Source organism: Coloeus monedula (assembly GCF_965178545.1).
Source record: "Coloeus monedula genome assembly, chromosome: 20".
Classification (NCBI taxonomy): Eukaryota; Metazoa; Chordata; class Aves; order Passeriformes; family Corvidae; genus Coloeus; species Coloeus monedula.
Window position 1 is genome coordinate 9,806,821 of NC_138800.1, and position 21,178 is coordinate 9,827,998.

A 21,178-nucleotide genomic window follows, 5' to 3' on the forward strand; every position below is an offset into this window, starting at 1 on the left:
AAGAACTACTGCAAAGAACAGATAATCCATCTTGCACTGCAGACCATTCCTCATGGCTCTCTCTTGGACTCAGGATTTTCTACCTCCCTAAACAACCCCTCTTCAGACAAGGACTAGACATTACATGAGCAGTCCATCTCCTCACCCATGAAAGCAATCCCATTTTTGTGGAGAAGTTCTGGCAGTTTTGGGTTCTCTGATGCATGGCCCCAGCCAGCCCACACAGCCTGCAGGAGAAAAGAACACAGTTTGCTCTTTGTTTGAATAAAAGAAGCAAGAGAGCAGAAACAGACACATGCAAACACTCCATGTCTTTTTTTTTCCTCATGGAAAACAGCCTCAGAACACCCAGGAGCCAGAGCAGCCTCTGAGCTACAGGGTGTGCTGAGTTAAAAGGATGACTTGCACCTTGCAGACGAGTGCAAGCAGGCTGCTGCAGCAACCTGCTGAGGAGGAGCTGGGTGTAGGGAAGTACAGAACCTCCCTGTCCTGCAGATATTCATCCTGGGACAGCCACTGCACTGTCACACGTGTTGCCTTTGGGTGTTAGTACAGGTCTGGAATTTCAGTTTGTCCTGCCTTGTTCCCCAGGCACAACTCCTTACTGAAGGAGAGAAGATTGCTCAGTGTCGGTGACACTTCTCACCTGCACTGGAATCCTCTTGGCAATATCGAGGATGAGCTCCACGTTTGCATAGTTGTTGTTGTTGGGTCCTCCTGGGACGGGCACGTAGTGATCTGCCATTTTAATGTACTCTGCAAACACAGAGGAAGTCCCATTTAGGCTGCAAATCTAACAACAGACTTGGTCTAAAATTCTCCTTTTCCCCAGGCTGAGCCCCCCCAGCCTGCTCCTCACAGGGCTGACTCTCTGGGAAGCGCTGATCTGCTCCAGAACATCCCTTTACTGACAGATCAGGTGGACACTCCACTTCCTGCATCCCCAGGGCTGTGCAAGGAGGAGGCTGTGACCCTTCCCCAGCTCTCCAACTCACCTGCATTGGCTTTCAGGTCCTCAGGAGTGACCATGACCACGAACCTGATGGCCCTCTCGTTGCGGAACATCTCGTAGGACCAGCGCCGGATGGACCTCATGCACTTCACTGCTGCAATGCCATTATTTGCTATCAGGACCTGGGTGCATTAGAAGCTAGGATGAAATAGAGTCTAAATAGCACAAAACAATAAACAATCATGAAAGCAGGTTTTTACCCCTGCAGACTCCTTGCCCAGTTTTGGGCTGTGCCGTTTCATCCAGTTCGTGGCCCATCTGTCAATTCAGAGAGCAGCTCTTGTTTCACCATAAAATTTTAATGTGTTATGCCTTGGTTGGATTAAAGAGCAGAAGGACTCAAATCAAATCATTATTTATTTTTAAATACATTTCTTAATGTTTTTCCAGTCTATTTTTGTTATATCAGTCTCTAAATCCTTCTGCATCAGCAGAAGTGTTCTGACTCGCTCACATTTTTTTCCTCACTACATTAAGCTAAAATAACACGATGTTTATTTATCACATAGAAAAAGGAAACACAATGATTCCAGGCAGAAATACAATTTCCAGGCTCAGGAATATCAGTAATTTGATACCTGCAGTGTACAGCCTTACAGAGAGACAAGTCACAGCTCCGGAGAGGAGCTGTAATATGCTAAAAAAGGTCAGGAATTTACCTTTTCAATGACTTTATTCCCTCCAAAACGAGTAACAAATTCTGCTGGAGAAGCCACGGTGAAATCCCGCTGCACATCCACCTTCTTCCTGTCCCGGCCTTGCTTGACAAGGTGCAAACCAGACATGCTGGGCCTGAGGAAATGGGGGCAGACAGAAACAACCTGTCAGTGCAGCTGCACACCAGTAAAAGAAAGGTGTGAATAATTTGGAACTTCTCTTTGACCACATCCCCCAAGCAGACAACCAGAATCCCTCCTTGCCTCCAGACCCAAATGGCCTGGTCCTCAGTTTTACATGGATGACTCCTTTTGAACTACTTTTCAGTTATTTCCATGCAAAATCCAGGTTATCTGGAAAAATTCCAGCTATGCCACAATATAAATAGGTAAAAATACGTTGCTGCCCCATGCAGAACAACAATGCTCCACCAGATTGCTTTCAATCCATCTAGAGAAGCTGGAAACAGCAGTGATTTCTGGCTTTGGCAAAACAAGCTCCAAAGATCAGACTCCGTAAGGAAATCCTCTTGGGAAGCACAGCAAATTTATCTGCAGGTGCAAATGAGAGACTCACACTGGCTATGGAAACCATTTTCCAAGAGTTTTCCACTACCCAGTCTTCAATATCTTCCTCAAAAGCTCTGAGAGCCAGAGGACAAATTAATCACGTTACTCCCACTGCAAACACAGAAAGCCAATTTTGTGCCTGCCAAGACCAACCCCGTGTCCTGCCACAGCCCTTCTGTGTGGGAATGGCACAGTCACTTCCCCTCCTCCTGCTTCAGCTTCCACAGCAACAACACAGGGATAGATCACCCTTTGGCTTTGATTTGCTGAAGTTTACAAAGCTGAAACTGTGAGAGGAAATTCCACGGGAAAGCACAGAGCTGCTCCTCACCCCGAGTGTCTGCCATGGTGCAGCACAACTGGGAATTAATGAGACACTTTTGATTTCACAGGCCCTGAAGCTTCGCCTCTCTGCTCACCCCACAGCTTACTTGGTTTTCCTGTATTTACTCTGCTTCCACCAAATTTCTCTCCCCAGGAACATGGGGAAGCCCTTACCCTGCCACTGGCAGGATCACAGAACCCTTCTGTAGGGGTGAAGATTGGGAAGCTCAGCTCAGAGCTTTAGAAAGCCCCAGGAGCACCAAGGGGTCGGTGCCAGTCACTGGCAGATCTGTGCCCAGCAGCTCTCTGGGTGGAACCTCTGGCCTAATCAGCTGCTGAAGGGCTGCTCCATTGAGTAATTCCACTGGGAAGTGGGATGGACACAGAAATGGCTGGAGTAACTTATCTCAGAGAAGAGCAGGGAGCTGACAGCCAGAGGAAGGCAAAGAATAAGCTCTGTGTGCACAGGTTCACCCCCTTGTACTTTCCCTTCTTCCAGACATTGTCACTGAACTTAGAACGTGTCCCTGTGAGCAAAAGTTCACAAGCTCCTGTGAGCTCAGCCTGGGAATACAAGGACAGGAGCCAACAGGCAAGAAAGAGAGCAAATGCGTAGTTAAGGTTGAATTTCTACTAAATTTGTGCATTTAGAAGGTCCAGAGTCTTCCTGGCAAGGAAGGAGCAGAATCCAAGGAGTGAGAGAGGTTTATGTACTGCAGGTTTATTGAGAGCACTCTCAACAAAAAGAGGGAGATAAAAATCCTGAGGTGAGAATTTGTGAACATGTTTAAATATGAACTGTCCCATCAAGAAGTTACTACACACACAGATACTGCTACAGGCAAAATGTCAACAGAGCCTGAGGTTCATCATCCAGAAAGCAACAAACACCTGTTTATAAACAAGTACAGTTTGATTTGTGAGCATACCAAGAACATTAAGCTTATTTATCAATAATCACAGGCTGCCCATTGTAATCAAAACAGAAGAGTTGGGGGTTTTTTGCAGGGTAAAATGAGGTAGAAGCTGGGCAGCAAGGAAGACAGCACAGAGCTTTAAACAAAGCAGAATAAATGCTGAGTTAGTGACTGTCATCCCTATCAACCACATGCTCACAACTGCCACATTTTGTGATGGAGGAATTTTCAAAATGCCTTTCCATCCTTCAGAGCTCACAGTGGGTAGAAGTTGTGCAGAACCTCCAACTTGAACAACCCTGATCCCCCAGCTGAGCTGCATCCTGGCATCTTTGTCCAGAGGCTGCACACACGGAGAGCCCACAGGCTCTGTGAGGTTCCAGAGGATAAAATGAACACCAAAAGCTCAGTGAGCATCTCCAGCACAGAGCCCAGGCAGGAGGAGACACGCAGGTCTGTGATTCTTACCTTTGCAGCATGTGGTACCTCATTTCCTGACTCTGCTCTGCAGAATCCTCCATGCTGAGCGCAGGAATTAATGGATTTCAGGCTCGCTTACGGCTCCTCTCTGCAGCTGCAGCTCTTAGATTTTGCCAATTCTGCAGCTCAAGGAGAAGCTGCAAAGAGCCTCACGCGATTTCTCCTTCAAGCAGAGGCACTTCCTGACTGCCCCAAATCACTTAACCTTTCTCCCTGGCTCCCCCCACGGCCGTGTCACCCTTCCCGTGACGCAGCAGGGAGGGGGAGCAGCCTCCCTCCCGTCACTCGGAGGAGAGCAGATGATCAGGAGAGGGAGAGGAGCAGCCACAGGTTACGTAACGAGCTTTAACGCTGGCCCCGGCTGCACAGCGGCTGCTCCGAGCCATGGGAACCCCGGGATGAGCTCCCGAACTGGGGGCACACTGGGAACGGGGTGCACAGCTCCCCACATCCTCCTCCAGCATCCACAGGGATGCAGCACCCACAGGGATTCTGCTCCAGCAGCAGGTGAGCACATGCTCAGCCGTGGGCTCTGCCAGGGCTCTGCGACCCCACGAATTCAGTCCATTTGTAGGATTTAATCTGGGGTTTTCAGGAGGGGTGGGGAGGTGACAGGGACAGCGTTTCCAGGGCTGCGGAGAGGAATGTCAGAGGCAGCTTGTGCAGGCATGCAGACACAGTGTGACAGAGCTGGCAGATCAAACCAGACACCAGCCTGGGAGCTGGGAGACCCTGGACACGTCACTTCAGTTTTTCTGTGCCTGTTTCCCACCTATAAGATGGACATGAGATCACTCCACGTGCTGGAAGAATAAATATACTCACAAGCAAAGTGCTACAGCATGGCAGGGTCCAGTAACATCACTGGAGGAAGGAATAATGTTTACTCAGTACCAGAATAATGGAACATCCCGAGCTGGAAGGGACCCACAAGGATTATCAAAATCCAGCTCCTGGCCCTGCACACACAAAGACATAAATTGCAAATCTGGGGGTAGAGACAGGATAAGGAAGGGCAGTGACTGCAGCAGTGCCCTGATGGTAAAACCTGTACCGGAACTAGGCACAGCAGCTGAAAATTTTTTAATTTGGGGATATTTGGGTCTGTCCTGGCATAGGGCCACAGCCAGGCAGCACAGCTTTGATTTGGGGCACAGAATCCCAAAATGCAGCCAGCCACGAGGGGATCACTCAAAAAAGGAACAAGTGTCCAGGGGAGAAGCACCACGTGAACCTGGTGACGGGAGGTAACCTCCCTGCGGGGCCAGGGGGCCGAGGCCAGGACAGGTGACACGGTGACACGGTGAGGGCAGCAGCAGGGCCATGTGCTGCCAGCTCCAGGCACATCCAGGGATTGGGAGGGAACAGGGACAGCGACACTCTGCCACACAAACCTCACCAGAGCCAAGAGATCCCAGGGAGAGAGCAGAGTTTAACCAACAGGAGCACCCCAATGTGATGGATCTGCCCCAGAACTCAATGCCTTCCACTTGCCAGCCTTTATTCCTCTTGGAAGAGCAACTCAAACTGCCCAATCATCAGGTACCCCACAAATCCCCCATTTAATTAATTCCTAAAAACCCCACCCGCAGCCCCCAATCCAAGCAGGTTCTGCCCGTTGGGGCTGCAAGGAAACAAATCTACAGACAGCTTGATGCAGCACTGTTAAAAATATTCCCTGTGCCTTCCACCAGCTGAATCCACTGCTGTGAGAGAAATGGCCACGATTTGCTGCTGGAGGAGCAAACCCAGAGGAGCAGCTTCGGCATTGGTTAAAAATACTCACTTCTGCCAGCTGAATTCGCCGCTGAGAAATCAATGGCCACGATTTGCTGCAGCATCCCTACAGAAATAAGCTCCACCAGGATGTGTCACTGACTCAGGGCTGCCCATCCAACACACACACGCTGCACAAAGCCCATTTCCTGCAGGCAGTGCTCCTCAAACCCCGCTACCCCAGGGAATCCACCCCCTCCCCGGCGCCCAGGCCGCTGTCAGACAAAGGGAAAGGCTGCACCTGCTCCTCTCTTGCAGCCTCCAAGGAAAAGCCATTCCTTCGGGACACGTACCTGAGGCACATCCCAGCCAGGAGCCGGCACTGATCCCAGCACTGCCACATGCCAGGGGCTCTGGGTGACGTCGCCGTGTATTCCAAAGGCAGGGATGCATGAGCTGCCTGGTGTGGAAGGCAGCCTGGAGCAGACTGCAGCACACACACACACACACTCTCTCCCCAGAGAAAGGGCTGGGGATTGTTTCCCTCTGGATCTGGCCTGGGAAGGGTGTGGAAAGGGCAGCTCTCCCCATGCATTTGGGCTCTATGTTTTGTAAATACGATGGAAACACGTATTCGATCCGGGTGATAAGACTCAGGCAGCTGAAGCCTCCCTGAAATCTGCTCCACTTTTAGCTCTGCCCTTGCATCCTATTTCACAGGACGGCAGAGGGAAGGAACAAGCAGAAATGCTGTCCAGCAAGGGATGCAGAATTCCACAGCTGGAATAAATGGTTCCCCATGCCTCAGGTAACAGGCACTGGAGTCAAAGACAGTTTTGCCCATGTTTTAAAGAACCAGAATTGGCTTGAACACAGACTCTGACAAAACCAGGGCTTTACCTAGAGATCAAAACAAATGAAACTTGACTCAGCTCTGAGAATGAATTGAGCCTCAGGATTTCAGGAAATTAAATACAGGATGCAGCACAGAAAAAAACCAGCCCTCTCTGGTAGATAACTTCTGTTCCATGCTAACACAGAATTCCAGCATCAGTCCAGGCAGGTCCTTGGCCTAAAGCAGGAATTTTTACAGATCCCAAATGGTTTGCCAGGATTCCTCCCAAATAACCAAGTGCCAACAGTTTTCCAGGCATTCCTTTTGCTAACCACACACCTGGCTGTTTCTCTGCCGTGCCGGATGCATTCGGAATTGGACTGTTCTCAGGGTTCACCACCCAAATCACTGAGGTTCCTTCCAAGTGCAAAAGCAACACCCTGACACTCAAAATACCCAGTGAACCCAAACATCAATCCAAATAAACAGCCAAGTTTAAATCAAATTGATATCCATACTCCAGTTCCTAAACCCACAAAGTACCGAGAGAGCTTTACTTTTACATCCTCGTGAAGTACAAAATTTCACGTGTTCCTGGAGCAGCAACCAGCCCCACACTCTCCAGGTCAAGCCCTGGCACCAAGATAAAAGTGAACAACAACAACAACAATAGCACAAGATAGTTTTGCACCAGAGAGTGGAGCAGAGTTGAAGTCCCTGGCAGGGAGCCCTGCCGTGCTCTTTGACAAAGTTCAAGCATTGAACAGATCTGATCTGCAGGAACACGAGAATGGACCTTTTTAAACCAGAGTTAGGGGGTAGGTGGGGGAGTTTCACATTAAATTTACCCAAAGTAAGAGATTTGTTATCTTTCAGTTAAAAGGATGTGGGAGACGTTGTCACGCTGCGGTATCTCAGCCAGGGAATCTCTGCAAAATCTCCCAACAAATGACCAAATTTAGAGAGGACTTTTCCTCTGTTAACTGAGGTTAAAGGGAGTGAAACAACACTAAAATAAGAATACAGCTTCTGAGAGGTATGCAGAGGAGAAATCTTTACAGTGTGTTCATTCAGGAAGCAGAGCAGCTTTCAGAGAAGGAAGGAGCTGTAATTCCCACTCATGCACAGCCATGAGTCCAAACCACCTCCTCTTCTTTCAACAGAGAGAGGAGGAAACTAACTTTTCCCTCCAGGTGGATGAAGTTCCTGGCCTTAAGCAGAAGGAGGGCAGGTTTAGATTAGAAATCAGGCAGAAATTCTTCCCTGTGAGGGTGCTGGGGGCCTGGCACAGGGTGCCCAGAGAAGCTGTGGCTGCCCCATCCCTGGAAGCGTCCGAGGCCAAGTTGGGATAGAGAAAGGTGTTCCTTCCACACAAATCACCCTACACAGAACCCTCAGCAGCAGAGGCAGAGGAGGATCAGGCCCCACAGCAGGACCCTGCAGACAGCCTGGAGCAGCGAGGACTCCATGCAGCAAAGGAGAAATCCTTTGTGGAGCAGCCCCGGAGGCGGCAGCAGCCCCGCAGACCCCACAGCACATTTGTACCTCCCTGCCCACAGCTGGGGTGAAACCACAGCAGCACCAATGATTTCACAGGATCAATGCTGCACAGTGCAACCTCCCAGCCACAAACTGCTGGGCTGGAAAGGAGTTTTTTTAGATTCAGAAGAGGCTCAAAAGGATCTTTCATTACGTTCAGGACTCTATGCAGTCACTCTAGGGCTGGTTTCTAAGCAGGCATCTTGTCCCAGTGCCAGGCTGGGCACACTCAACCACTACTGTCCAGGCTAAAATTAAGGCATTTGTCCAAATTTCCTTTAGTAGATGATTAGTTCTGCTTAAGCATCTCCATAACTTACTGAGACAACACACTGAGAAGTCCAACCAGTGTTAGGAGCAAAGGGACAAACTCTGTGGGCTTCATATGAGATAACAGCTGAACTCCATCCAAAAATTTGGCTTTCAGCTGATACAAGTGGATTGTCAGGTGACTCTGTACACCCATGTCATTGCTTATGAAACCAGAGCCCTGATGTACAAACACCAGAAGACATCCAGGTTTTGTTCTATTTTAAACAAGAATTTGATACAAGATACCGTCTTGGAAGCTAGAAATTAAATTTAGCAGTAATCAAGAACAATTTATTAAACAAAACAGACAGGCCCAAAGTACTTTCCAAGTGGCATTTAGGGAGGAGTTACTGAATCCACCACCAAAACTTCAGAAAGGAGCATAGCAACTCTTTAACAGCTCACAACAATAGGAGGAAAACTGTATCCCAGCAGGACTGGTTGGAAGTGCTGATGGAAACTTTTGAACCCAGAGACAACACAGACAACAAAAAGGAAAAAATGGCATGCTTGGTTTTATTATTAAAGGTGCAAAATGCAGCAAAGACCCTCTGAACACCCACTCTGTGTGGTTACTGTCCCCACACACCAGTTTTTAAGCGCCGATGTTCCACACAGCAATTCAAGGTTCATTCTCAGAGCGTGGCTTTCTCAACCCTCCAGAGCAGCAGCCAGCTGGCACAGCTGAAGGTCTCCATGGATCTCCAGCAGCAGGAGAGCCCATAGTGCACAACCTGTCCCAGCAAGAGTGTTTTTACCAAGAGCATAAACACCTCACAAGATCAATAAGGTGCCCTCACAAACCCTTTGGCAGCTGAGTAAATCCTGCATTTTAATCGTAATTGTTCCCTGAGAACTGCTCTGCAGCAAAGCCCCTCACCTCAAACACGAGCCATCTCTGTTTTTATCCTGTGGGAAAATAACCAGCAAACAGAAAGATTTTTGGCAACTTCTTCCAAAAGATATGCTCCCTTGGACCTGCACCTTGTGTGACCCCGCTGACCAAAGTGTACAGAGCTCCCTGCGAATTTATCTTCATCGCTTCACCAAGTGTGGTACCTTTGTGATCACCAAAAGGAAGCTGGAAGCAAGACACCTCTGTTCCATTAACTGACTGTCACAGAGTGACTCCAGGCAAGTTGTTGAATTTGTCTTTGTTGTTGTCTTTGTCTCAGTTTCTCCATCTGTAAACATGATTTAGAAATCTTCTGATGAAAGGGACAACCATCCTGAAAAGTACTTCAACTCATCTGAGTTTATCTTAGAAAAACAGCCTATAATGCTGTAACTTTTTTATTTGAATTGGCATTTCTCTCCAATTTAACTCAAAAGTCAAGTGCTCCCCAAAGTGACTGCCAAAGTAAGCAGGTTACAACAGAGGTGCCCAAGGTTGCACACCTATTGCACTGAGGTTCTCTGGTGCCAGGCACTGTCCTGGAAGTTTCTTGTTCTGCTGTTGTCCATTCATACACTCGTGGTTAGGTGCTCGTCCAATTTCTTCTGTTCCTAATATATAGTTACAGTTTCCTGCTTCAAAATTCCCTTTTGTGCTGCCAAACCATGACAACTGGCAGGCTCTGGAAAGGTAACCCTCTGTAAATTTGCTTTAAGGTTTTACATCAGTTGTGCAAGTGCCAGCTGGCTGAACATGCCCAGCAGCCTGACCATGACAGCGCTGTCAAGTACAGACCAGCGTCTCCCTTCTGCCCCAACCTGAGGGGTTTGGTTCTGTGTGTTCCCAGAGGCTTCTCCCTGAAGGGGGAAGGGAACCACCAAAAAAAAGGAGAGATTACAATTCCTTAATCTGCACAAGCAAAGAAACCAGTAAAACACAACAACAAGGATTAGCTGGTTGTGTAAATATCTACTGCTGGTCACTAAATCTTTCTGCAATCAAGCATTCCTTCAAAAGCAACAAAGCAAAGGTAGTGGGGGATTGTCCAGTAGAAACTGGAGTGGGATTTACACTGTCCTGGGTGTTCCTGGAAAGGGATGGCACAGGCAGAAAGAGCAGACCTTCTGGAAAAGGGCAAACAAATGAAGGACACATGGGAGAGTGACTGACCAAGAAGCTGTGATCTGTACGTGAAAAGTGCCCAGAGTACAACAGGAAAATCCAACAGGCACATCCCACTAGTGGAATGCAAATCTGCAACACCTAAAAATAAAGGAGCCTTTCAACAAGGAAATACCACGACCTCCAAAGCCCAACTCATGGCTCATTCACAAAGAATCAGGAGTGGGGCAGCCCTGAGACCAACCCTGAGCTCAGCCCTGAGCTCAGGCAGCAGCAATCACATTGAATCTTGCCTTATCACCACATTGCAGGACTCCAATCTTTACTACAACCACCACAATTTTCTCTATCCAAACCAAAAAAATTCCAGTATGGAGCCATTGATCCTACCCACTGCCAATTCTTTGGCTACATTTAAAGCAGCAAATCCCATGCAAAGACAAAACAAGCAAATATTGTTCTTGCTCTCAACAAACAGGGCCCAAAAAAACCACACACAAGTGAAAACTTTAAACATCTCAGTGAAGACATTTCCATTCTCTGAAAGCCAGGACAACACAGACAGTACAGGCAAGCTGCTTAAGGAATTTAGGCACAAGTATTTCACTAAAACCACAGGAAAACTGAAGGGTTTGATACAGATAAACATACAAGAGGTCATTAGAAACAGAATGCTGCAGCGTGTCTTGGCACAACAAACAACAACATTTGAAGCCAAACACGGGTATAAAGCTGAACCTTTGGATTATCTTTGGAAATGACGGGGTAGAAAGATTGGAGAACTACTTATCCATACCTCATATGGCTGGCCAGGCCATCCTGAGCGTTTGGAAGTCCGAGGTCTGAGAGGGAATCGGAGCAGACGGACACAGGGGACAAAGACCTCTCCTTCTCCTCCAGCAGATCAAGTTTCACCAAGGAGCTGGTCTCATCTTCCGAGTTATCCTCTGACACAGAGCCAATAATGAAGCGGGAGTGAGCGTTCACATCCAGGGCTTTGTCAGCTGGGGGAGACTCCTCCATGGCTCCCACAAACTGGGCTCTCAACACTGGAAGGGGCAAAAGAAAGGGAAAAAACCAGACCTGAGGTGAATACCTGCCCTTGGAGGACAAAGAGGAGGACAAAGCAAGGTTCACTGGTGGGAAATGCAACGTTAAAAGGTCAGAGCTGAACCCTGAGTCCGGGATCAGAAACAGTTCTGCTCTAAGCATTTACTTCTCTGTTGGCACAAGGACTCTGAGATCCACAACCTGCAGAACCTCCCACCTTACACAAAGCTGCAGGAGTCACTTAAAGGAAAAAAAAAAAAACACTAAAAAAAGCCTATACACCAGACCCAAAACCTATAGACAAAGGCAGGGAACTCTATCAAAAATCGTAGGATCAGAGAATCCCTGACTGGTTTGGGTTGGAAGGGACCTTAAATCTCATCTCATCCCACCCCCTGCTATAGGCAAGGACACCTTCCACTAGACCATGTTGCTCCTGGCCTTGGACACTTCCAGGGACGGGTTTGAGCATTCCAGTATTCCAGCAGGGAATTAAAGCATTTTCTTCAAAATCAAAAAAATAATTACAACTGAGAAAGAGCCATGAGAGATGTGGAAAACAAAGGAACACCCCACAGCACTAAGGTGGGATGGGGAATAAACATTTGATACCCCCTGCTCTGCCCAGCTTTTCTGCATTTATACGACAACTACACCCAGCTGGAAACACATCATTAGGAAATGAGAAATGCACTAACCTCTTGTTATCCGTGCAATCTGAGCAGTCAGCCACCTCCAAAACGAACTGGAAAAGAAAAGAATTAGGAAGCAAATATTAGTGTTATAATGAAGCATATTCCATGTGTGTTTTCCTGTTTATACCACCAAAACCGTCCTGAAAAAACCACAGGCACACCAAGAACTGGTTCACTTGCTCCAGGTACAGATTAGCCCAGGAGCTGAACCTGCAGTGCCCAAGTCCAGCTGTGGCACCTCCTGCTGGTCCATCCTTCTGGAATCTTCCGAGAGACCTGACCATCCCACCTGCCAGTTTTGTTTCTAAAAGGAACAACGGGTTGTGCCAGCACTATCCACTCATATCAAACCTTTTCTGTCAGCTTCTGCACCTGATTCCAGCCGAGACCCAAGGAGTAAATTCCAGTGAAAACCTCATCAGCTGTGCTAATCACAGCCATGTTACACCAAGCACAAGGACACAGCACAATCAGCTCAACAGGAACGCAACAGCTCTCGAGCAGCACAAAAACCTGGCCCGTGGTGTCACACAAATGGGACATGATGGTGCCTTTAATGCCCAGACAAGCATTTATAGCCAGAGCAACCCCTAAACACCACGCTCCTGCTTTCCATCAGTAACCGAGAATTAAAAACTCATCCAACTGGCTCATGCACTTTTGCCATGAATGTACTTGACTGAATTATTTAGATCAAATCCTGTGTTGACATCACTCCTCCCACAAACTCCAGTTGCCCTGGGGCCACGGGCACTTCACTTGACAGAGGCATCATTAACCATTTTATAACTGAAGAGCCCCAAATATCTGTCTGACATGGACATTAAAAGCATTAAAAAACCCTTTTTTGAGGGTAGAGATGAGAAGAAGGGGAAGCATGACCAGAAAGTCTCCCTGTCCACCTGTGATGTGCAAACAAAACCATGCAGGGAGACTTCTTCACCTGAGGTGCTCAGATGGCACAAACCGAATTTTGTTTGTGCACGTGAAGATGCAGACAGTATTTACGTGTATATTTATCCTGGCATCAGATCACTCCTAAAGATTTTCATCCAGACAGATTTACTGCTGGCACAATCACCAGTGCCGAAGAGGCTGGGATGCAGCCAAACTAACTTCAACCCCGCTTCACAGAAGAAAAACCTTCTCTAATTTCAATAACTAATATATTAATATGCAAGTTTCAAGGCCTTTTTTTTTTTTTTTTTTTGGAAGCAGAGGAACAGGAAGTGAAGTGTTTCACTCAAGTGTTCCATGAGAAACCATCACCTAAGGCCACGCACTGACACTCTCACACAACTTAACTCCAACACCTTGTTTGTCCAATTCAGTTCCAAAAAAATCAGTTGTTATCCATGAAACCCCACTCAGATCCATTTCCCAAGGCACTTCCAAGCCCTGGGAGCCCAGTCCCACAGCCAGGAGTTCCGCTGGGTTGTGCAATCAGCATTGGGCTGAGCGATAAGCTTGGCTTGTTCTCAGCACACTGAGAGTCCTCGTTCATATTTAAATTAATTTCAGCATTGTCTGGGGCTAAATTACACAGGGACTTTCTCAGAGATCCCCTCACTGGAGCCTCTGGATTTCAGTGCTGTGAATGGAATGCACAAGGCTGTACACTGGTATACTGTATATATAGAAATATAAAGGTAAATTTTACATATATATAGCTATAGAGGTGAATTATATATAAATATAGAGGTGTATTACATACACAAAAATACACTTATATTATCTATACAAGTATAGAGGTATATTTTATATATACAAATACAGGTATATTTTATATATACAAATTTCTATATATGTTATATATACAAATAAAGGGGTATGTCATATGTATACAAATAGAGAAGTATATCATATATATACAAATAAAGGTGTATATTATACCTATGCCCCTTGCATATTGTATTGGCTCTCTGAAATGCAGCTGCCACAGTTCCATTTTTACACAAGCACCCTGAATTCAGCTGAGCACCAAGACAAGTTTCTGTGCCACAAACAACTGCACACAAACTGTCTTAATAATAATGCTGAACTAGACCCTAAAACCCAAAATTATCCAGATCCTCAGCTGTGCACAGCCCCTACACTCTCTTCTGCAGGTGCCAACAGCCTGTCAAACAGGTAACTTCTGCAGAGACTGAGAAGAACCTGGAGTTTATGGAAGGATGAGGATTGAGAGCTCAATCCTGTAAAGATGTAAGGACAGGTAACAGCACTGAGGCTGCTCAGCTGCAGAAATACATTTAGGCACAGCTGGATCTACACAGACTGAGCCTTGCTGTGCTCCCTTCTCCCGGGGAAATCAGCTCCAGCTCCCAGCTCTGCAGCTATCCAGGCATTTAACGCCCAAATCGTGTCCATGCTACGAGCAATGAAAACTCCGCAACCCAGACTCAGAAGGTGCCGTGTCTGGTTTTGCCTGAGGAGAAGCAAACCCCACATCACTCCTCCACAGCTCTGCTGCTACCATTAGTCACATCTTTGGCTTGACAGTGCAATGCACTTGTAACAACACCAGACTTTAGAAGTTTTATCACAGCTTCACTTTAAAATCACTATTAATATTGTAAGATATGCCCAGGCATGAAACTTGGACAATGACAGCTGGAAATTAAGGTTTCTTATTTTTCTCTAAACCACCCTGTTCCAAAGACAAATCCACAACTGAAGAGAACATCAGTATTTCAGTGGGCTCTTTCAAAGAACAGAGTAACACTTCTACAACATTGCTATGGCATATAAAAAGGAAATCAATAAAACTAGTTGTATTCAAATGTCTCCTGATTAAAGCCCAGGGAGCTGTGGCATTGCTGATCAACATGAATCACTTTAAAATGACGAAATGGATTTGTGCTCTCACAGCCCTACCTGGAGGAACACAGAAAACAACGGAGCAAAAAAGGTAAAACCAAATTAAAACAGTCACTTCTCTTGAACATAAAACAATCAGCAGCGTGCTCACCTATACCAGGACTGGGGGGGAAGTTCCAGGTTGGGAGAGGGTGAAGTGATGGTTCCTGCTCTGGACACCCCTTCGTGGCTCCCTGGCCGCGCTGTTTTAATGCCCCCACACAAGCGCTGAGCCCGGCTCGGTGCCAGCTCCACCTGAGCCTGCGTCCTGGTTAATCATTGGGCATTGCTTCACTCCCAGCCCAAAACGGCCTCGGCACACACCAAACACCCTGAGAGCTTCCGTAGGGAAGGCTCCTCACAAACTCCGCGTCCCCTGCGCGCTACTGGGGGCAGTTTGGGCTCCACCGTACGAGAAAGATCCAAAGCTGGTGGAGAGTGTCCCAAGGAGGGACACGAGGATGGTGAAGGGTCTGGAGGGGCCTCTCGAGGAGCAGCTGAGGGCACTTGGTTTGTTCAGCTGGAGGACACTGAGGGGACACTCACCGGGGGCTGCAGCTCCGAATTCTGCTCCCTGTGACAGGACAGGACCTGAAGGAACAGCTGGAGCTGTGCCAGGGCAGGGTTAGGCTGGATATTAGGAGAAAAACAACTACCTAGAACTTTCCACCTGTGGATGCAGAATCACGGGATACCTGAGTTGGAAGGGATCCCCAGCATCATCCAGTCCAGCCCCTGGCCCTGCACAGACACCCCAAAAATGCCACCCTGGGCATCCCTGGCAGTGCTGTCCCAACGCTTGAGGGGGCCGTGCCCATTCCCTGGGGGGCCTGGGCAGTGCCCAGCACCCTCTGGGGAAAAACTGTTTCCTATTATCCAGGCTAAACCTCTGTAGAGACCAAAATAAGAGCCTGTATTTACAGCTATCCCAGTTTGCTAAAACACTCGAGACTGTCTAAATCCCACTGTCTTTGAGAGAATTTGGCATCACTTAAACAGCTTGCTGAATATTTCCTGCCTGCTAAACTGGAACAGTCTCCACTCACGCTTTGGGTACTTTCTAACACAGTACTTCTTATTTTAAACTTTTTAAAGAATATTTAAGAGAAGGGAGAGGCAAGAGCAACAATTTGGTTTGCTCTGCCAATTTGCTTTTAAAACTTCATTGGTTTTGAACATCCCAGGGCTGCTCTCAGCCCCTCGGCAGAACCAGATCCAAACTCTTCCCCAGGATCCTGAAATGCCCCCAGGGATGGCAGAAGAATGAGATGGAGGAAGGATGCCCGGGGCTCCAGCCCCGGAGCTGCAGCCCCCGGGGGTGCTCGGTGCCGGACTCGCCGCTGCCCACGTGTTGTTCCAGGGTGCGGGAGGACCGGCGAGGCCACGCGAGCGACGGGACCGGCGGCACCAGGGGGGGCGCCGACCGCGCTGGCCCGGCCGGAGCGCGCGGTACCGGGAGGGAACGGGGCGGCGGCTCCTCCGGCGGGCAGGGCCGGCCCCGCGCCGGGAGACCCCCGCCCGCCCCCGGCCCCGCTCGGCCCAGCCCGGCTCCGCTCAGCCCGACCTGGCTCGGCTCGGCATCCCGCCATCTCTCGCCGGAACGGCCCGGCACGGCCCGGCCGCCTCCCGCCGGCGCGGCGCCCGGCCAGGTCCCGCCCGCCCGGCACGGCATGGCCCGGCCATCTCCCGCGGCACGGCCGGCGCGCCCGGCCCCGCCCATCCCGCGCGCCACCGCCCGCCGGTGCCCCGCGCCGCTCCCGGCGCCGCTCCCGGCGCTCCCCCCGCGCGCTCCCGCCCTCACCTCACGGTGCCGGTGCAGCGGAGGCGCCGCGGGCCCCCGGCCTGGCGCTCCCCGCGCGGTCCCGCCCCCGGGCCCGCCCCCGCCGGGCCCCGCCCCCGGGCCCGCCCCCCGGTGGTGTGATCGGGGTTACCTCGGGTCAGGCCCCGCGCGCGCCCCGCCCCGCGCGCGCCCCGCCCCGCGCCGCTCCCATTGGCTGCCGGCCGGGCCGCGGCGGGGGGCGCGACCAATGGGGCGGCGCGGCGGGGGCGGGGCCCGTGGGGCGACGCCCGTGGCCTGAGCGCGGGGCGGGCGCGCTCCCGCGGGGGCGGCGCTGCCACTCCCCCCCCGGGCCCGCCGGGGCTCGAACCCGCGACCCCCGGACCGCCGGGACCCCCGGACCGCCGGGACCGCCGGGACCCCGCCCCAAGAGGGAGCGGCACCCAGGGACGGGAGCATCGCTCCTCCGAGGAAAGGCCGAGGGGCCGGGCCTCCTCAGCCTCCAGAAGAGGTGACCGAGGGGACCTCACCAATGCCCATCAGTATCTACAGCGGGGACGCCAAGATGGACCAGGTTCTTCTGGACCAGGTTCTTCTGGACCAGGTTCTTCTGGACCAGGTTCTTCTGACCAGGTTCTTCTGGACCAGGTTCTTCTCGGTGGTGCCCAGCAACAGCACAAGAGAAAACAGGCAGGAACTGATGCACACAAAGTTCCACCTGAACATGAGGAAGAACTTCTTTCCTGTGCAGTGACCGTGCGCGGGACCCAGACCAGGGAGGGTGCGGAGCGTCCTCGCTAGGGGATGTTCCAGAATGGTCTGGACGCGATCCTGTGCCCTGTGCTCTGCGATGACCCTCCTTGAGCAGGGAGGTGGGACCAGGTGACCCCCTGTGTTCCATACCCCTGACCCACCCTGTGAGCACGGGAGCAGCAGATCCCAGCCCGGTCCCTGCGCATGAGGTGCCCACGTGGCTCGGGGACACTGCCCTGTCCCTGCCTTGGCACAGGCAGGGAGGACAGAGCTGATAACAGGTGGTGAGGACACGGCGAAGCCGGGCCAGGCACTGCCAGCGCCTCTGCTTCTTGTCTTTGACCTTCAGCTGCTTGCTCTGTCGATGGACAACAGTTTAAAGAACCACCCCTCTTCCTCTGTTCCACGTTTTGTGTTTTATTTAAACTCTGCAGCATCACAGCGTTGCTGAAATTTAAATGGAATGAGGAACACAAGTTTAAATGCTAATGCTGCTGGATCTGGTGGCCTATGCAGGCTGATCCTGCTGGAGGTGCCAGGGGGTACAAAACCCCAAGGATCTGCACAGAAGTGGGGACAGAAACGGTGAGTTGCCCCTGTTCCAAACTAGAGATAATTTCATTTCCACCAAGGCAGTGGTTAGAAGGTGTGAGACTCTGCAGGAAACTACACTGACCCAGGAGCACGTGCTGGGATGTGTGCCCACTGCAAGCAGGAATTACCCAGCCAGAAAATCCAATCTGGGGCTTTGTAGTTAATAAAATTATTGGGGGAACAGACTATATATTCTCACATCCACCTGGACTAAATCTGGAAAATTTGGGCATGGACCCTTTATTTATACGTCTGTAGACATAAATATGTAGATATAGATGTGTCTTTTACATAAAGAATCTTCCTCTGATTTTTTGTGAAGGAGCTAAAAGAGAAGGTTTTTGGTGTTAGTTAATAATCTCCAGTGCTAAATCCCAGCTCCTGCAGAAGTGAGGGGGAGTGCTTGGCTTGCTGAGGGGTTGGTCGCAATCACTGATAATAACTATATACAGAACTTACAAAACCAGGGGATTACGACAGGTGCTGAGTTCATCCTGGCTGGTGTTCCCAGAGCTCCAGGCGTGCTAAAACCTGCACCTGCACTCTGCCTGTCTGCCCTGCCCAGAGCTTCCATCCAGGCACAAACACTGGCCAAACACTGCTGGGGAAGGGATTGCTTCATACAATGAAATCCTGCAGCAACTCTTCCACTCAAGGGCAAAGAGAGGCACAAACACGTGGAAAAGAACAAGTTAAACACGTAAAGCTTAAAAATCCAGCATGGATTTGGAAGGGGCTTTTTTGGGCTACGAAGATGGTGAAGGGTCTGGAGGGGAAGGCATGTGAGGGGAGGCTGAGGGCACTGAGGGATTGCTGGGGTGTCTGTGCAGGGCCAGGAGTTGGACTGGATGATCATTGTGGGTCCCTTCCAGCTCAGGAGATTCCATTAAATTAAACTAATAATGGTGGTGGAGTCCCCATCCCTGGAGGTGTCCAAGGAATGCTTGGATGTGGCACCCAATGCTCTGGGCTGGGTGACAAGCCAGGTTGGACTCGATGGTCTGGGAGGCCTTTTCCAACTAAATTATTCTGGCATTCAAGTTTGGGCAGGAATAGCCTGTGTTTTAATATGAACACATTGTTTCACAGACTTCAGACACACTTTCCAACAGCATTTTTTTGAAATTTTTCAATCATAACCACGTTCTGCTTTGGAGGAGGGGTGGTTAAAAGCACATCCTTTACCTGTCCTGCTCCAAAACTGGACACAGTTATTTACTCTCATTCCATGACTTACATGTGCACTGTGAACTCATGCCACTCTGTTTTCTCAAAAGAAAGGAAGTTCAGCCTAAGTTAATAAACTCAAAAAAATACAGGGGAAATGTTTTTACCTTTCATGATGCCAAGGTTCCACCTCTCCTGCCCAGGCTCTGATGACATCCCCAGTGCAAACACAGGACAGATCATCCCAGGTGAGGGGGTCGGTGACACTTCAAGCCTGGCACCACTCATGCCCTGCCAGGCAAGGAACAGAGAGAAAGGTCAGATCACTTTTTAAAGCAAAATACTGACACTCCAGCCCTCGAGGCTCCATTTGCTCTTGTTTTAAACATAAACATCTTAAATAATATCAATGCTTATGAGAAAGTCTTCTGGATTCTCAGCCACTTGAAATGCCAGCGGTTATTTGGGATGGAACTGATGTATTTCATCCTTCCGCGCTCGGGGACACACACGTGTGGTTACCGAGCATTCCAGAGCCCGAAGCTCTGGAGGAAAAGGTGATTTCCATCGCCACCGTGTGTCCGAGGCAGAGAACGCCGATTCCACAAAAAACTCCACCCAACAGCCTCGCGAAATCCCACCGGGACTTCGTGATTCACCTGCAGGGAGAGGCCTGATAATGCTCCCACTGATTTTTGCGTGTGTGTGGCCTCTGGGTTTTCTAAGCACAGCTGCCCCAGAGCTGTTGTGTTTCACCGGGGGCTCAGCCTGGCTCCCTCCCACCCCACACTGGGCTGCAGGGAAGCACAGGTGAGCACAGGGAAGCAGAAATTATCAGCAAATAATTTCAAATAGCAAGTGAAAATGACCTCATTTGCTAAAACCTCCAAGTAGCAGCGTGTGAGCACATAACTCATTCCAAATTATCCACTTAGATCTTCTTGGAGTGCAACTGGAGTGACAAATGTGCTTGGAAAGAGGTTGGGAATGGAACTGAGACCTTTGGGAGCTGCTTCACATGTGCCATTGAGCAGCCATCGGGTGGTGGCACCTTTAGGCCTCTGCTAAACTGGAAACCATTGGAGCAGACTTCAGAAAAGAAGACTTTTCCTGTCACTGCTCCCTCCAGGAGCCATCAGAGGTCTGTGGCTTCAGCTCAGGTCAGCCAGGAGATGCTGTATCACTAAAATACTGGTCTGAAAAACCTGTAACTCCACGGACTGATTAATGTTCCTCATGAATATTTTTTCATTCCCATGCCAGAGGCATGACAGAAAGACCCTTAACACTGAAATATCCGAAGCCACTGTGGTCCATGGAAAGCTCCAGGCCTCAGGACAGTACTTTTACCTTGCAGATGCACCACCTTTCCTGGGAACAGCAGGAACCAGCTGCTGAGAGGATTCCCATATGCCAATTCCTTCCATTAACCACCCAGAGTCCTCATTCCCAGATGCAGGAAAAACCTGTTAGCAGAAGCAATAAATATTTCATTGACATTCCAGACTCTGCCTCTCCCAAATTCTGAATTTTTCCCATAATTTTTCACATGCGCTTGGAGCCTGGGCTAAAAGAAAAGGAAATAATTACCCCTGTTTTTAATCTTGCTGGTAATAGAAGAAATTCTCCCCTCTGAGGGTGGGCAGGCCCTGGCACAGGGTGCCCAGAGCAGCTGGGGCTGCCCCTGGATCGCTGGCAGTGCCCAAGGCCAGGCTGGACATTGGGGCTGGGAGCAGCCTGGCACAGTGGGAGGTGTCCCTGCCAGGGCAGGGGTGGCACTGGATGATCCTTCAGGCTCCTTCCCACCCAAACCACTCTGGGATTCTCTCTCGTTACATTCCGTTCCAATCCCCGTTCCTCCCGTACCTGGCGCACAAGGCCATCCACAGCGCCACGGGAGGCCGC

The 21,178-nt window shown here is 49.8% G+C and overlaps 1 protein-coding gene and 1 long non-coding RNA gene across 6 annotated transcripts in view; one reads left to right on the forward strand and one right to left on the reverse strand.

The window, feature by feature from the left end:
- Positions 1-20,220, reverse strand: part of ACACA (acetyl-CoA carboxylase alpha) — a 103,121-nt gene extending 82,901 nt beyond the window's left edge. For 2 of the 5 annotated variants that reach the window (XM_082294585.1, XM_082294584.1), the window contains exons 1-7: positions 17,290-19,403; positions 12,127-12,173; positions 11,175-11,427; positions 1,672-1,804; positions 996-1,134; positions 647-756; positions 146-227 (exon numbers count right to left, since the gene is read on the reverse strand). In XM_082294585.1, the coding sequence (XP_082150711.1) occupies positions 146-227; positions 647-756; positions 996-1,134; positions 1,672-1,804; positions 11,175-11,427; positions 12,127-12,173; positions 17,290-17,660 (1,135 nt within the window). In that variant the 5' untranslated portion in view covers positions 17,661-19,403. Of the gene's footprint in view, positions 1-145; positions 228-646; positions 757-995; positions 1,135-1,671; positions 1,805-11,174; positions 11,428-12,126; positions 12,174-16,783; positions 16,845-17,289; positions 19,404-19,440 lie in introns of those variants that run through there. The other 3 variants (XM_082294587.1, XM_082294586.1, XM_082294588.1) reach the window with 3 other exon arrangements.
- On the forward strand, positions 17,986-20,772 carry LOC309580549. The gene is made up of 2 exons (XR_014226988.1): positions 17,986-18,097; positions 20,209-20,772. It is a non-coding gene; the product is annotated as an uncharacterized lncRNA (long non-coding RNA).
- The last annotated feature ends 406 nt before the right edge of the window (positions 20,773-21,178 follow it).